This window comes from Myotis brandtii, unplaced genomic scaffold, assembly GCF_000412655.1.
Source record: "Myotis brandtii unplaced genomic scaffold, ASM41265v1 scaffold1218, whole genome shotgun sequence".
Taxonomy (NCBI): Eukaryota; Metazoa; Chordata; class Mammalia; order Chiroptera; family Vespertilionidae; genus Myotis; species Myotis brandtii.
In genome coordinates, this window is record NW_005354247.1 from 374,100 (window position 1) to 390,362 (window position 16,263).

Below are 16,263 nucleotides of genomic sequence, written 5' to 3' on the forward strand. Positions count from 1 at the left end.
ATGGAAAACTGAAAAGTCATCAGTAAAATGTTGCTTCAACGGCACGAAAGAAAGTCTTTTTTGCATTGAATTGTGACTGGCGATGAAAAGTGGATTTATTTTGAGAATCCCAAATGCACAAAATCATGGGTTGATCCAGGTCAACCATCAACATTGACTGCAAGGCCAAATCGCTTCAGAAAGAAGACAATGCTCTGCGTTTGGTGGGATCAGGAAGGTGTGGTGTATTATGAGCTTCTAAAACCAGGTGAAACCGTTAATACTGATCGCTACCGACAACAAATACTCAGTTTGAATCAAAGCGTGGTGAAATGACCAGAATGTGTCAGAAGACACGGCAAAGTAATTTTGCTTCATAATGACACCCCATCATACACTTCAAAACCAGTTAAAGACACATTAAAAGATCTTGCCTGGGAAGTATTACCCCCCCCGCCGTATTCCCCAGACCTTGCTCCTTCAGATTACCACTTGTTCCGATCGATGGCACACGCACTTTTTGAGCAGCACTTCAAAACTTATGAAGAAGTGGAAAATTGGATCTCTGAATGGTTTGCCTCAAAACAAGCAAAGTTCTATTGGGATGGTATCCACAAATTACTTGAAAGATGGGGGAAATGTGTAGCTAGCTTAGAGATGGACATTACTTTGAATAAAGCACTTTTGATGTTTCTCTTGAGATTATCGTGTTTTCTTTGATTACAAAATCCGCTATTATTGACTGGTACACCTAGTATATTTGTGGGTAAGGCCTCAGTATGTCTCTGATATGATAAATTCTGCTCACAGGAAATATTGTTTTGGTATTTATAGTACATTGCTGTAGATGACATGAAATTTTAAAATTGTTTAGATATCATAGACATTCATAAAAATTAAAGAATTCAAGAATTTTGACTGGTTTAATATCATCATGTGTTAGGGGAAATACTTTAAAGTACCTTTTATGTACATTTGAACTAGGCTGTGATAAGTAAAATAGTGTGGTTGTATATTCTAAGCCAGGGGTGGGCAAACTTTTTGACTCGAGGGCCACAATGGGTTCTTAAATTGGACCGGAGGGCCGGAACAAAAGCATGGATGGAGTGTTTGTGTGAACTAATATAAATTCAAAGTAAACATCATTACATAAAAGGGTATGGTCTTTTTTTTTTTTAGTTTTATTCATTTCAAACTGGCCGGATCCGGCCCGTGGGCCGTAGTTTGCCCACGGCTGTTCTAAGCCAATAGTTGATTATTTACTTATTTGAGGTCTCGGGCTCATCATTGTAAAAACTGATCAAATCATTTTTGCTCTCACTAGTTAGCTATTTTTCTCTTTTAGTATCATTACTATTCTTTCTTAATTTTGATGAATGATTTAAATATGGATATTTTTCAACATGAGAGAATTTTTTATATTTGATATTATGGGTTAATGACATGTTAGTTTGGTGGCTAATGTCTGTTCAAACATACCTTCTACTAATATAATACTAAAACTTAAAAAGTTCTTACTGTGTGCCAGCACAGATCTAAGCCCTTTACATATGTTAACTTCTTTAATCCACCCTATAAAACGCAGTAATGTACTAGTTTCATAGATGAAGAAACCAAGGCACAAAGGAGTTAGGTAATTTGTCAAAGGCTACATGGAGCCAAGATTCAAACCCAGGTGGTCTGGCTTTATTTAGAGTTTATGCTTTTTAAAAATTTAATTTAATTTTTTTATTTCAGAGAGGAAGGGAGAGGGAGAGATAGAAACATCAGTGATGAGAGAATCATTGATTGGATGCCTCCTGCATGCCTCCTACTGGGGATCAAGCCAGCAACCCGGGCATATGCTCTTGACTGAAATCGAACCTGGGACCCTTCAGCCTGCAGGCTGATGCTCTATCCACTGAGCCAAACTGGCTAGGGCTAGAATCTATGCTTTTAATGAATGCTCTGTACCATAACAAGTGGAACTTCTAAACTGAAAGCTAACAAGTTTTTGACAGTTAAAATAATCACCAAATAGTTGGCTTACATGCTGTTTATTGGTGGTCAAACATTGGTATTTTGTTGTTGGTTTTATTTCTGTCCATTGTTGCTCTATGAAGATTTGAGAATAAAAATAATACAATATAATACATTACCCTTTAGTCTTGGCTTTGGCACTTAGAAACAGTTATGACCTTTGGCAAATTATATGTTTCTAAACCTCTGTTTCCTCAATTATAAAATTATTTAATACCTCATAGGCTTATATTGAGGGTTAAATTAGATAGTGTATGTGAAATGTTTAGTACGTATGAGTGCCAAATAAATTTGGTCATTGTTAAAAGGATGACATGGTTTGTTGACAGTGGTCATGCTAGAGGGAAAGGTGATTGCAGATGGTGCTTTTCTTTCATATGAGAATATAGCCATAAAGATCTAAGTTGTATATTGGATTTTTTCCTTTATTTCTGAAATTGTTGACTCATTTTCTCCTCCAAACTTTTTAGGACAAACCCAAAGTAATAGTGATTCCATGCCACCTGCTGGAGCAATTGTAAACAAGCCACACCCTGTAACAGTGACTACTTCTATTCCTCCATCCTCTCGAAAACCAGCAACTGGCGTAAAGAAACCTAACATAGCAGTTGTAGAAATGAAGTCAGAAAAAAAGGACCCTCCTCAGCTTGCTGTACAGGTAGGTATCCCAGGGCACATGAACAGAAGTTTTTCAGGAAAAAAAATTTGGGCTTAACTTGAGTACTTAAAATCTATTATATGTGTTCATGAAAACTTTGCTTTTATCATGGGTCTTTTCTTTAAAACTATGGTGGTAATGTGATGTTTCTTTCCTTGCTTTGCATGCTTTAAGGTACCTTTTTAAGCCAATGACTCATATCCAGGTGGCTTGATGATATTCCAAAGGGAATGATTGAACAATATATTGTAACTAATTTTAAAAATACAGTGTTTGTGACTTATTAATACATCAATCTTTATATAAACATACTAGAGGTCTGGTGCACGAGTTCGTGCATAGCTGGGTTCGGCCGGCCTGCCCCGATGGGGGCTCATCGAGCTGGGCCAGTGTGGGGAGGGGCCATGGATGGTTGGCTAGCCAGTCCTGCCCCCGATTGGGTGTTGGGGGCCAATCAGGGCCCAGATCATGCTGGTTGGCTGCTGCAATGCACGTCATAGCCACCGGTCGTTCTGGTCATTCCACCTTTCCAGTTGCTCGGCTTTTATGTATATAGGTAGATGAAGATTTGAATAGAGAAAGAACTTACATGTGAAGATTAAATATTCAAGTACTTGGTTCTCCTTAGTTAATGTATAATTTAAGTGAAATTGTAATTTTTAAAAAATGACTTTTTTTAAAAACCTGAACTTTAGGATCATTTTGATATTTGAAGGAACAAAGGGTTTTAAAAAGTTTGTGTTTTGGTACTGGTCCTTTATAAAAGTATTTCAGAAATTGTGTTGGTTAATTAAAATATAATATTATATAGGTTGGATAAATCAGTTGAGAAATCAGATTCTTGTAAAAGAAAAAAATGTATGTTATAATTGGTTAGCAATGTGGAAAATAGATCAGTTTTAGACTCTAAAATTCCTGCTGTATATAGCAAATGAGTTCCAAGCAGGCAATAGGCTAATGTGTAACTACAAAATATAAAAATAGGGAGAATTAGAAGATAATTGCATGAAATTTTTATCAAAGTTGAAGCTAAGTCTGAATATAAGACAAGAAAACTTAGAAATAATATAGAAATAGATTTGAGTCTATAAAATCTAAAACTTAAATATGTAATAAATTTTTAAATAAAAAGGCAAACCACATGTAGTGAGAACATATGAAACAAATATACTAGAAAGAATTAATTTTTGAATGTAAAAACCTCCATAAATTAATAAGAAAACATAGATACAAATCCAGAAATATTCAAAGAACATGAATAAGATTCTAGGGGAGGAAATACAATTTATAATCAAGCAAACTGAATAATTTAAATCTTGCTAGTTACCGAGATAATACAAATTAAAATAATATACCTCCATTTAAAAACTATTATTGATGAAGCAGTTATATTATCTAATTTGGGGAAAGGTTGGGTAAAACTTATAATTGATCACCTTTTTTGATGTTGTAAATAGGGCTCATTTGGATTGCATTTTGGTAGTTATTACCAAGAATCTTAAATATTCAACGCCCTGTGGCTCAAAAATTTAATCTAGTATCTGGCTATCTAGTATAAGGATATAATTCAAAATTTAGGGAAATAAACCCTATATATATTAAGAAGTTTTTTGTAGTGATATACATATAATAGGAGAAATATTAGGAGTATCCTAAATGTTTGCTAACAGGAAAACGATTAATAGTAAAGGCATGTGTATTTGTTGAAATATTATACAGTCAATTAAAATATAATTATGAAGTCTATATGGAAACAAGGTAGGATGTTTATGACTCAATTACATTGAAAAATCAGGAATGAAATTATTGTATATTTTGCCTACGTATAAGTGGCTAGTATAAAGATACGTAAAAGGAATAGTGAAAATGAAGCTTTCTTAAGATAGTAGGATTTTGTTTGTTTCCCTTTATTTTCCAAATTTTATAAATTATCCTTTCATAATTAAAAAATTATTTTCCATTGACTTTGCAATAAAAAGTTAAATATATGTTATTGATATATAGATATCAAGTATTTGAGTCAAAATGATGAACAGAAAGCTAGATATTGTGTTCTTTTTTAGGTATTACCCAGTGTAGATATTGACAGCATTTCAAATGTCAGCATTGATGTCAGTCCATCTCTGCCTAGTCCCAAACAAGCATCTCCTCCTCCTCTGAGCACCTGGATACAGGTATTGTTCAGAAATTTATTTTATAGTTTTAAGTAATGTCTCACTATAGATTTTAACTAATGTTCTTCCCTGCAAAGTCTTTCATTATCATTATAATTCATTATAATAATTTAGGTTTTAAGGAGAAGATTCAGAATGAACCTGGAATTGCTTATGAACTTAAAAACGAAACTTGAAGATTCTTACATTTATAAATATTTTGAAAGTCATAATCCTTAGTGTAACTTTTTGGTCACATAAGTTGTAATACTCTCATATGTGAAAAATTTTTTCTTCAGAGGAGAATCTCGATTTAAATGGCAACTTAATATAGTTTTTCTGAATGTGAATTTTATAATGATTGGAGTTTATGTTTTGGAATGTTACTTTGTCATTGTACTATGACATGATGCACAAATATGCATTTCTTCCAAGTATTTATTTGCTACTAAGTAATGAAGTTATGACTCTACTACTACACATCAAAAAGCACCGTAATTTTCTCCACGTTTCATCTATTGTAAGCAAATTTGGTCCTCAAGTATATATAGTTTTTTTAAAAAAAATTTATCTTTATTGTTGAATGTATTACAGATGCCCCCTTTTTTCTCCCTATTGACCCCTCCACTCTGTCCCCGGCCTTCACCACACTATTATTGTCTGTGTGTGTGGGTTATGCCTATATGCATTTAAGTTCTTTGGTTAATCACTCCCTCCTCCACCTCTTCCCTCTGAGATTTGTCAGTCTATTCCATGCTTCTGTAAGGATACATTCTTAAGGAAAGGGAGAAAACCAACAATTTTTCATAATCAGAAATAGTAAAATAGAACTGAACCTAAATGTATTTGTGTCTAATTTAATTTTTTCATTAGTAATTTTTTTCCACCAGAAGTTTATTAAAATGTATATGATTACAAATAATAATTTTCTGACTCTATCGTTCAGCTCTCAGGAGGCTATTTGTGGTTTTAGGTAACTAGATTACTTACAGTGAGGCCTACAGACTAAATTTGTAAAATAACTATTTTATTTATTTTTCTAAATTTTTGATTCTGTAACTGTCTTTTCGTGAGTTTGTATGTGTATACTTATATATCTACATATACAAGAACTTTATCTTAACTCTAGGAGAGAAATCACAATCATACCAACTTGACTTACGTTGCATTGTTGATGGAATCCTTGACAGAAAAACTTATATTTAATTTTTTAGGACTATTGAAATGAGAACCTAATGGCTTTGGGACTGTCTTGGATTTTTTTTTTAGGAGTTGATTGTTGAAAATATACAGTTTTATTGATTTCAGAGAGGAAGGGAGAGGGAGAGAGAGATAGAAACATCAGTGATGAGAGAGAATCATTGATTACCTGCCTCCTACATGCTTCCTACTGGGGATCAAGCCTGAAACCTGGGCATGTGCCCTGACTGGGAATCTTAACCGTGACCTGCTGGTTCATAGGTTGACGCTTAACCACTGAGCCACAAGGACGGGTGGGACTGTCTTGGATTTCATTTACAAATGAAATAAATTCTGAATAGGATGTTAAAATTAAAAAATAGGGCTATTTATTATAAGCTTATGCTATGGGTAGAAATATGATAAGTCATGTATAAGTTAAAAAGACAGTAAACACAACAAAAACTTTCTGAAATGCTTTCTTAGACTCCAGAATTAACGAAGGTAGATGAAGAGGTGAAGTTTCCAGGAACTAACTTTGATGAAGTAATTGATGTCATACAGGTAACAGATCTTGGAAACCGTTTTCTACCAGTATTTTTCCATATGATAGACAAATGTGTATGTAAATAATGCGATCAAACTAGTTGAAATGCCATTGATTAATTTAGAAGTGTTGGTTAAGTTAACTCATGTATATAAGTTCCCTGCCTATACTTGTCACTCAGCAGTGTTGAATTATATATGAATATAATCATTTTGTTTTTATTATTACCAGGAAGAGGAAAAATGTGATGAAATTCCAGAATATTCTGAACCAATTCTGGAGTTTAATAGAAGTGTTAAAGTTGCTTCTACAAAATATAATGGTCCTCCATTTCCACCAGTTGCTTCTACTTTTCATCCCACTGCTGATATTCTGGATAAAGTAATTCAGAGAAAAGAAACCTTGGAAAGTAGTTTAATTCAGTGGTGAGTTTAAAGAGACATTGGTGTTAACAGAATTGTAGTAGCAAATATAAATGGAAAGTATTGAGTTTTGGTTGAAAATCTTTCTTGTCTCCTTTCATTTATTAAATTTCTTTTCTTTGCTATAGTCATTGGAAACTATTTGATGGGATACTTAGTGTGTAACTAATTGTTGGAGGTATTATTTCTGTCCTGGAATACTTGTACTTAGACTGTCTAAATGGCAAAAGAGCTATTGTTAAGTAAAAAAGCCTTAAAAATGTACATGTTCTTCAATCTAGTGATTCACTTCCAGAAATTTTTCCTAAGGAAATTACAGTTCTGCCACAGGCCATAGCTTACTTAGCAGCAATAGTGCTTGTTACAAACAAGGCACTGTTCTGTTACTTATATAAACTTATGAACTTATTTTTATCCCTGTGAGAAACCTTAAGCAAGTTATGGAATAAACTAAACTGAATATTAATACAGTTATCAAGATTAGGTTTAGAAAAATATTTAGTCATGTTGAAATACATTATTTATACCAGGGGTCCTCAAACTATGGCCCGCGGGCCACATGCAAATACAAATATTGTATTTGTTCCCGTTTTGTTTTTTTACTTCAAATAAGATATGTGCAGTGTGCATAGGAATTTGTTCATAGTTTTTTTTTTAAACTATAGTCCGGCCCTCCAACGGTCTGAGGGACAGTGAACTGGCCCCCTGTTTAAAAAGTTTGAGGACCCCTGATTTATACACTGGTACATAAACTAAGCAGGATTCTAATGATTTAACCATCTATAATAATAAAAAGGTAATATGCTAATTAGACCAGATGTCTTCTGGACATCATTCCGGACGTCCTTCCTGATGAAGCCGGGCCCGAGGGAAGCCAGCCCGGTCCCTGCGGGCAGCTGGAGGAGGGAAGCAGCCTGGATCCCGGGTGTTGGAGGGAAGCTGGTGCCGGCAGCCAGGGGAAGGAACGCCTACCCTTGCATGAATTTTCATGCATCGGGCCTCTAGTAGTTTATAAGAACTCACTCCACAATAAATGGGCATAGAGAAAAAAATGGAAAATTATATTCCAGATTGTTACCTGTGTTTATCCTTGAATCTGGGATTAAGAGGGAGCCTTGCCTGCTTAAAAAATTTTTAATGTTTTCTGATTTTTCGACAATGAACATCTATTACTTGTATATTAATTTTAAAAAAATATTTTTATTGATTTCAGAGAGAGGAAGGGAGAAGATATAGATAGAAACATCAATGATGAGAGAGAATCATTGATTGGCTGCCCCTGCATGCCCCCTACTGGGGATTGAGCCTGTAACTTGGGCATATGCCCTTGACTGGAATCAAACCTGGGACCCTTCAGTCTGCAGGCCGACGCTCTATTCATTGAGCCAAACCAGCCAGGGCATATAATAATTTTTAATCATGTATTAGCTGTTCTCATGTACAGAGGCAGTCTCCTATTTCATTGCATTTTTCCCCCTTCTTCTTCCTTTTCTCCACGTTAACAATGACTTTGAAAATAAATTATTTTTTTAAAGAGGAAAACTACCTATCTATATTGCAGTCTATATATTTATTCCTTGAAGAGAGGATAGCTGGACTTCTTTTCCAGCTCTGATCTTGTGTGGTTTTATATGCATGCTTTCAGAGTAGAGAACCCATCATTTTAGGTGCATGATATGCTAGGTATAGTTGACCTAAACCTTCTTAGGAATTTATGAGGTCTGTTAAACTCTTCTTTAGACTAATCTGAAAGATTTTAATGTGATGTAATGAATTATCTCCCACATGGAGATCTATTTCATGTGGTTTATTTTGCTATGGGATACATTTGATTGTTTCTTCTTCCAGATTCAGCTTTTAGAATGACTGCTTTCACATGTAAATGCTTGTGCTTATGGATGGTTAGAGGTTATTTTTAAGCATAGTATTTCTAATGTTTTCTACATTTCACTCAAATTTAGGAATCCTTAACTTTTATCCCCTAGGGTAGAACAAGAAATAATGTCAAGAATTATCTCTGGGCTCTTTCCAATCCAACAACAGGCCATAGCTAATGTCAGTGTTTCAGCCAGCGAGGCAAGTGAACCATTGAGTTCTGACATTGGTAAGTGAAATGGAATCTCTTTAATTTTTTTGTTATTAAAAGACAAAACCGTCAGGTCATTGTGGATTTACATATCCTAGAAGTCAGGTATTCTTTGCCTGACAAAAGATAAGCTCTTTCTATATCAGTTCCGAGATCTTCTCTGGAGTGGAGTTAGTTCTCCCTCACCTCCTTATATCATACTGCAGCATACAGATGATGATAACATCCTCTATTCCTCCCACCCCAAATCTCTATTATTTCCAAAGTGTTATATATAGCACTTTGTATATATCTTTGATATAGTAACTTTCACATTGTATTGTGATTGGTTTACATATCTGTCTCACTCACTAGACTATAAATTACTCAGGATTAAGGATGTTTCTCCTTTAGTACTTAGCCCTTGACTAACATTTAAGAGGTTACGTGATCATTGAATGAATAAAGGAGCTTCTTTCTTTATGGAACCCACATCATTCATAGAGGTTATTTTTAAGGGTAGTATTCCTCCTTTTCTTCCTTCTCTTCTTCTTCCTCTTCCCTCCTCCTCCTCCTTCTATCTCCTCCCCCTCTTCCTCTTTTCTTTCCCCTCCTTCTGCAACAGCTTTTTTGAGATATAGCTTATTTGCCATAAAACTCACCAATTCTAAGTGTCCAGTTTGATCAGTTTTAATAAACACAGCTATATATTAGCCGCAGGATCATGATATTGAAAAACATTTCCATCATCCCGAAAAGTTCCCTCGTACCACTTGGAAGTCAATTCCTAACCTCCTCCCATGCCCGCCAGGCCCTAACAACCACTGATCTTCATTCTTTCATTGTATTTTTGCTTTTTCTACAATTTTGTATATACATGATCATACAGTGCATATCTATTGTTTTTGTCTTATTTATCATAATGCTTTGACAGTCGTAATAATATTACACTGTATGTATATAACAATTTGTAATCCATTTACCAGTTGATAGACATTTGTAGTCTTTTAGCTTTTGGCTATTATAAATCTGTGATATGAATATTTGCAAACAGATTTTTTAGACACATTTTTAAATTTCTCTTGATCATATGGTAAGTAATGTTTAACTTTACCAGAGACTGCTAAATGTTTCATGTCAACATATAATTACTTATCCCTCAACAAGACACCTATACCCACTTTTTAGGGATTTCTAGATATTGCTGCCATAGGTGTACTAATTAATAGAGTGCTCTTTTGAGAGGTCACATCTCCATCAATCATATAGATCATTGTTTACATGTTTTCCACACAAAGCTCTAGCAATAGAGCCACTTTAAGTCTAGTAAAGTCTGTTGTTAAAATTTCACTGAATTTTCTGAACATTCATACAGGTTAAAAGTACAACATATTTGGAAAATTAATATACCTGTGGAGCTTCTGATATCAAGCACCTAAACCAGTGATGGTGAACCTTTTGAGCTCGGCGTGTCAGCGTTTTGAAAAACCCTAACTTAACTCTGGTGCCGTGTCACATATAGAAATTTTTTGATATTTGCAATCATAGTAAAACAAAGACTTATATTTTTGATATTTATTTTATATATTTAAATGCCATTTAACAAAGAAAAATCAACCAAAAAAATGAGTTCGCGTGTCACCTCTGACACGCGTGTCATAGGTTTGCCATCACTGACCTAAACTGTAAATGTTAGTATTGAAACTAGAAAGGAAGGTAGGTTCGTCTTCATGTTTATAAAGCAGCTACCATTTCTCTGAGGTTCCCTCACAGTCATTGTATCCTTGTGTTTTGGCCAAGATCTGTCACAGGGTTTCCTTGGAAATATGGATTGTTTTCAGATAGAACATTTAATGTGGATGTAAATCCTTTTTATCACTACGTTCTATGGTAGGGAAGAGGCCATATAAGTAAATTTTCATCTGTATATTTTCCTTCCCTTTTTTGTTTGCTTAGAGAGAATGTGCATTCTTAAGTTATCTTCTTCTTCTTCATAATAAGTAGATTTTCTATTTTCATTTTTATTTCTCCTCCCATCCCCTTGTACACATATGTTTGCATCTCTAAAATTTTAAGAATTAAGGGTTGGATTGTAAGCACGTTCCTTGCCCACTTATTCTGAAATTCTTTGACTTTGTAGTGGAAGGAACAAGTGGTGGCATCCTCCAGCTTTTTATTGATGCTGGGGTTCCTGTGAGTTCAGACATGATTAGTCATTTTGTGAATGAAGCTCTTGCTGAGACCATTGCTGTCATCCTGGGGGACAGAGAAGCAAAGAAGCAAGATCTTGTCGCTCCAGGTGTTGCTGGGGACGTTTTAACAAGTGAAACCTGCCTGCCGGTAGGTGTGACTCTCCTTTCATAACTTGGGTTCCTGGGGAATTTTTGATACATTTATTTAAAAAAAGTAAAATGGACAAATTTTATTTTTGTTTTTAAATTTATCTTTATTGTTGAAAATATTACAGATGTTTTCTCATTTCCCCCATTGACCTCCTCTACCCTGCTCCCATCCCCTCCCCAGGCCTTCACTGAAAATAAGCAAATTTTAAACTGAGTATCATAAAATCATAGTTTGTGGTGGAGATTAATTGCCTGTTGTTATGATTACAGTAACATTTCCACAGCATTTTACTTTAAAAACTTTTAAATTCATAGAAAAATTAAACCTAAGAGACAGTGAACATATATCTATCTGTTTTTATGTTCTATTTCTTTAAAAATCATTTGAAAGTTGCAGATACCATGACACTTGTAAAAGCATCAGCAGTATTTTCTAAGAACAAGGCACTTTCTTACATAACCCAAATATTATTGTTGCTGAGCTAAAGGGGTTTGTTTGCCTGCACACATCAAGGCCCAATTAAAGGCAAACAGGAGTTTGCAGCCAAGAAAGTAAAGGTTTATATTTAAGGAAATGGTGCCATGCCCAGAGTCACAGGTGGAGCTGATGCTCAAAGACATAGCTCCCCCATGGCTTCTAGGGGATGGGTTATAAAGGGGGACTAAGAGGTTAGGGTCTTGATCTCTATGGATTGGTCAGCACTAGGGTAGGGGCTAGTTGATGATTGCATCTGGTCCCCATGTCAGCCATGGTGTTACTTTGTCTAATTTTGCAAGGATATGGTCAGTAGGTCGTTCTAGAGCTGAAACACAACTGAGGCCTAGAAGTTATCTGTAGTTTGAAACTCTGTCTCTGTGGTCAACAGATTTGAGGCTTTGTTCCTAAGATTATTTGATGCCACTGACCACCAGAACATCATTATACTGAGGGCTTGATGATTAAGGGAGTGGAGGTGCAAGGGAAGGAGAGGCAGGTGAGTTAGGATACTCTTAGGCTGGACAAGGCCAGTTTGAATCAAAAGGAAAGAAGGTGAAAGGGTCATATTGAAGAAATGAAGTTTCTGCTAGGTTACAGCATTATCAGACCCTCACAATTTGACATTGATATGTTAATACTATGTAATATTATGCATGTGGACATATCCAGGCAAGTTACACACAAAAAAGATATACAAATGGTCCCTGTACATATAAAAAGATGGTCAGTCTCACTGACCATAATAATAAGAATAATGTCACTGAAATTTTATTTTTACTGAATAGTAACACTGAAAGTTTGATAATGTCATTGTTCAGCAAATCTTGGGGAAAATGGTAATTCTCCACAGTGTTAGAGTAAAATAACAACCCTGTAGAGACAAATTTGGCAAGATGTATTCAAATTAAAAATGCAATTAGCCCTTGAACTGTTTAGTCCCACTACCGGAAATTTAATAATCTATGCATATGAAATGCCTTAAGACAAGATTATATTTAGTAACTCTGGGGAGGGGAACTAGATAGATAGAGCATGGCTAAGAAAGGAGACCTAATTTTCACTATCATCCTTTTGCACCTTTTGAATTTTGAAACATTTGAATGATTGATTATCTACTTAACAAATTGATTTCAAACTGTAATTTTTTTCTTCCCCAGTATTTTTCATCTCCATATTGTCTTTTTTGATCTCCCCTACTTCTTATTCTTCCATTGCTTTTTAAAAAATATTTATTGTTGAAAGTATTACTTATGTCCCCTTTTTCCCCCCATTGACTCCTTCTAGCCAGCCCCCATCCCCCATCCCAGGCCTTCACCACTCTATTGTCTGTGTCCATGGGTTATGCATATATGCATACAAGTTCTTTGGTTGATCTCTTCCCACCCACCCACTCTCCCCCCGCCTTCATCTGAGATTCCAGTCTGTTCCATGTGTCCATATCTCGATCTATTTTGTTCATTAGTTTATTTTGTTCATTAGATTCCACGTATGAGTGAGGTCATGTGATACTTGTCCTCTGACTGGCTTATTTAGCTTAGCATAATACTCTTCAGGTCCCTCCATGCTGTCTCAAAGGGTAAGAGATCCTTCTTTTTTTCTGCTGCTTAGTATTCCATGGTGAAAATGTATTTCCAGTGCTTTTTATAAGCTGTTTTCTTTTGTGCTAAAAGGCTGATTTTTGATATCTTGTTAGTTAAAATTCTTTCTGTACATGGTCTACCCGGGTTGTGTTTGGGTTTGATATGCAGCTGTGTTTGTTTAATCTTCTCCATATTAGAAGAGGCAGCCTCGATTTCTTTGGGGCCTATATCAGAGGGAGGGAGAGCTATTTCAGTTGCCTGCTGTTATTCTACAGGCTAGTCTTGAAACTAAATAGCTTATCAGCGGTTCTCAACCTGTGGGTCGCGACCCCTTTGGGGGTCGAACGACCCTTTCACAGGGGTCGCCTAAGACCATCGGAAAACACATATATAATTACATATTGTTTTTGTGATTAATCACTATGTTTTAATTATGTTCAAATTGTAACAATGAAATTGGGGGTCACCACAATATGAAGAACTGTATTGAAGGGTTGCGGCATTAGGAAGGTTGAGAACCACTGGCTTAGATGTTCAAGAGCCAGGGTATTTAGGGCTCTCCCCCCGCCCCCCCCATCCATTTAAAATCTATGTAATCTCTGAATAAGCTCATTTTACTGTTTTAAATTACCTTTGCTTGGGTGATTATAAGCACCATTTACCTTATTTTGTTAATTTATTTTAGGCAAGAGTGTGTACCCCAGTGGCTACCCCACAGCCAACTCCTCCTCATTCACCTTCACCTCCTAAGGAGCACGTGCTGGTGAAAACTCCAGATTCTTCTCCCTGTGATTCAGATCATGATACAGCTTTTCCTGTGAAAGAAATATTTGCCGAAAAAGGTACACACCTTATTTCTATAATTCAGTTTTAATTAGTAACTATGAAATAAAATTCCATGGTTTGTTTCATAGATTAGTATACAGATGCATGTTGTTTACTAGGTTTTAGTAAATCATTTTTCCTTGCATGTAAACTAATAAATTGGTTGCCACTTTTTAAAAAAATATATATTTTTATTGATTTTTTACAGAGGGGAAGGGAGAGAGATAGAGAGTTAGAAACATCGATGAGAGAGAAACATCGATCAGCTGCCTCCTGCACATCTCCTACTGGGGATGTGCCCGCAACCCAGGTACATGCCCTTGACCGGAATCGAACCTGGGACCCTTCAGTCCGCAGACCCACGCTCTATCCACTGAGCCAAACCAGTTTTGGCTGGTTGCCACTTTTAAAAATATTTAATCTAATAGACACTTACACTACTATAAGTTCATGGTAGTGTTAAAAGTGATGTCTTTTCAAGGTTATTTTCTTTTACTTTACTAAATTAATTTGGGAAATTTTCCATTAGTAGCTATTGTCATGTTATGGGATTTCTAAAACAATATATCTTGCCTTCCTATGGAGTTGTTTTATCTTTTTTCTTTCTTTTTTAAAAAAATCTTCAGGAAATGACATGCCTGCTGCCACACTTGTTAATACTCCAGCAGTTACCCCTGCTACTACACCTCCTCCTGCAGCTGCTCTTACCCCAACTTTGTCAGAGATTTCCATTGATAAATTGAAGATATCAAGCGCAGAGCTTCCCAAGCCATGGGGTGATGGCGACCTGCCATTGGAAGAAGAGAATCCTAACTCTCCTCATGAAGAACTTCACCCGAGAGCTATGTAAAGATAACATATTCAGTTCTAGTAACTGTACATTTCCTCTTTAATTGACTTATGTGACCCATTGAAAACATCAGAAATGATAAGTGAAGTTTTATAAATCACAAGCTACTTTATACTTTAACTAGAGGCCCGGTGCACGAAATTCATGCAAGGGGCTTGGCTCTCGCAGCCCCGGCTTCGTCCAGCAGATCTTTCGGCTGTCCAGTTTAATTAGCATATTACGCTTTTATTATTGTAGATAGAAAGAAATGTCATAAATTTTTACCAAATTTATACCTTTGGTTCTTTTTTTAAAAAAACATTTTTTGTAGACACTGAAATAAAGATTTCTATCATATTGTTAATAAAATAGAAAATTATTTTTTCCCCAGTATGAATATTTACCAGGCTAAGTTGACTTGATAGTACCATATATCCCTATGTAGATTTATTTTGTGGTTGGTAGAACTTTCAAGATGGTCTATGGTTAGAGCATGAAAACAATCTTGGAAAAATAAATCTTGTTAATTAATTATAATAGTGCAGATTATAGAAATATGTTGCTAAAGAAGATATAGTCTTTGAATCTGATTTTGCATATCAAAATTAATATAGGTCTTCAGTGACCTAATAGGTTCAAAATATGTCTTTTTCTTCTTAGTGTAATGTCTGTGGCCAAAGAGGAGGAACCTCAGAGTATGGATTTCCCTGCTCAACCTGTTCCTCCGAAGCCAGTTCCTGTGATGCCACTTCCTGCTGGCACCAAGGCCCCATCCCCCGTACAAATGCCAAGTTCTGATACCTCAACAATGGAGAGCACCTTGAGCACTGAACCTGAAAGACACATCTCTGAAGGAGAGCTTCTATATAACTATGGTCAAAGAACAGCTCCCAAGAGTACGTTAACTTGTATAAATTGATTTCATTGGTTAGCATATGGTAATTCCTAACTAATATTTGGATGTTGATAATTCCTAAGTAATAGTTTCTCTAATTAAAGTGTTTTTACTTAATTCTCAAGATTTGAGTAAAAAAAAATATGGACTCTGCAAGTGAACAATTCTGGGCCTTAACCTTAGAAAGTAAAATCTCCCTCATAAATCCAGAATTAATATCACTCTTTTTTTTTTTTAATAAATCTTTATTGTTCAGATTATTACAGTTGTTCCTCTTTTCCCCCCCATAAAT

The 16,263-nt window shown here is 35.4% G+C and overlaps 1 protein-coding gene across 1 annotated transcript in view; it reads left to right on the forward strand.

Moving 5' to 3' along the window:
- The window catches only part of KIAA0586 (KIAA0586 ortholog), a 91,317-nt gene that overhangs the window by 24,743 nt on the left and 50,311 nt on the right, over positions 1-16,263 (forward strand). The window contains 9 exon segments of the mRNA XM_014533270.1: positions 2,469-2,656; positions 4,720-4,830; positions 6,475-6,552; positions 6,767-6,960; positions 8,943-9,061; positions 11,163-11,362; positions 14,108-14,264; positions 14,874-15,093; positions 15,737-15,972. Coding sequence (XP_014388756.1) covers positions 2,469-2,656; positions 4,720-4,830; positions 6,475-6,552; positions 6,767-6,960; positions 8,943-9,061; positions 11,163-11,362; positions 14,108-14,264; positions 14,874-15,093; positions 15,737-15,972 — 1,503 coding nt within the window.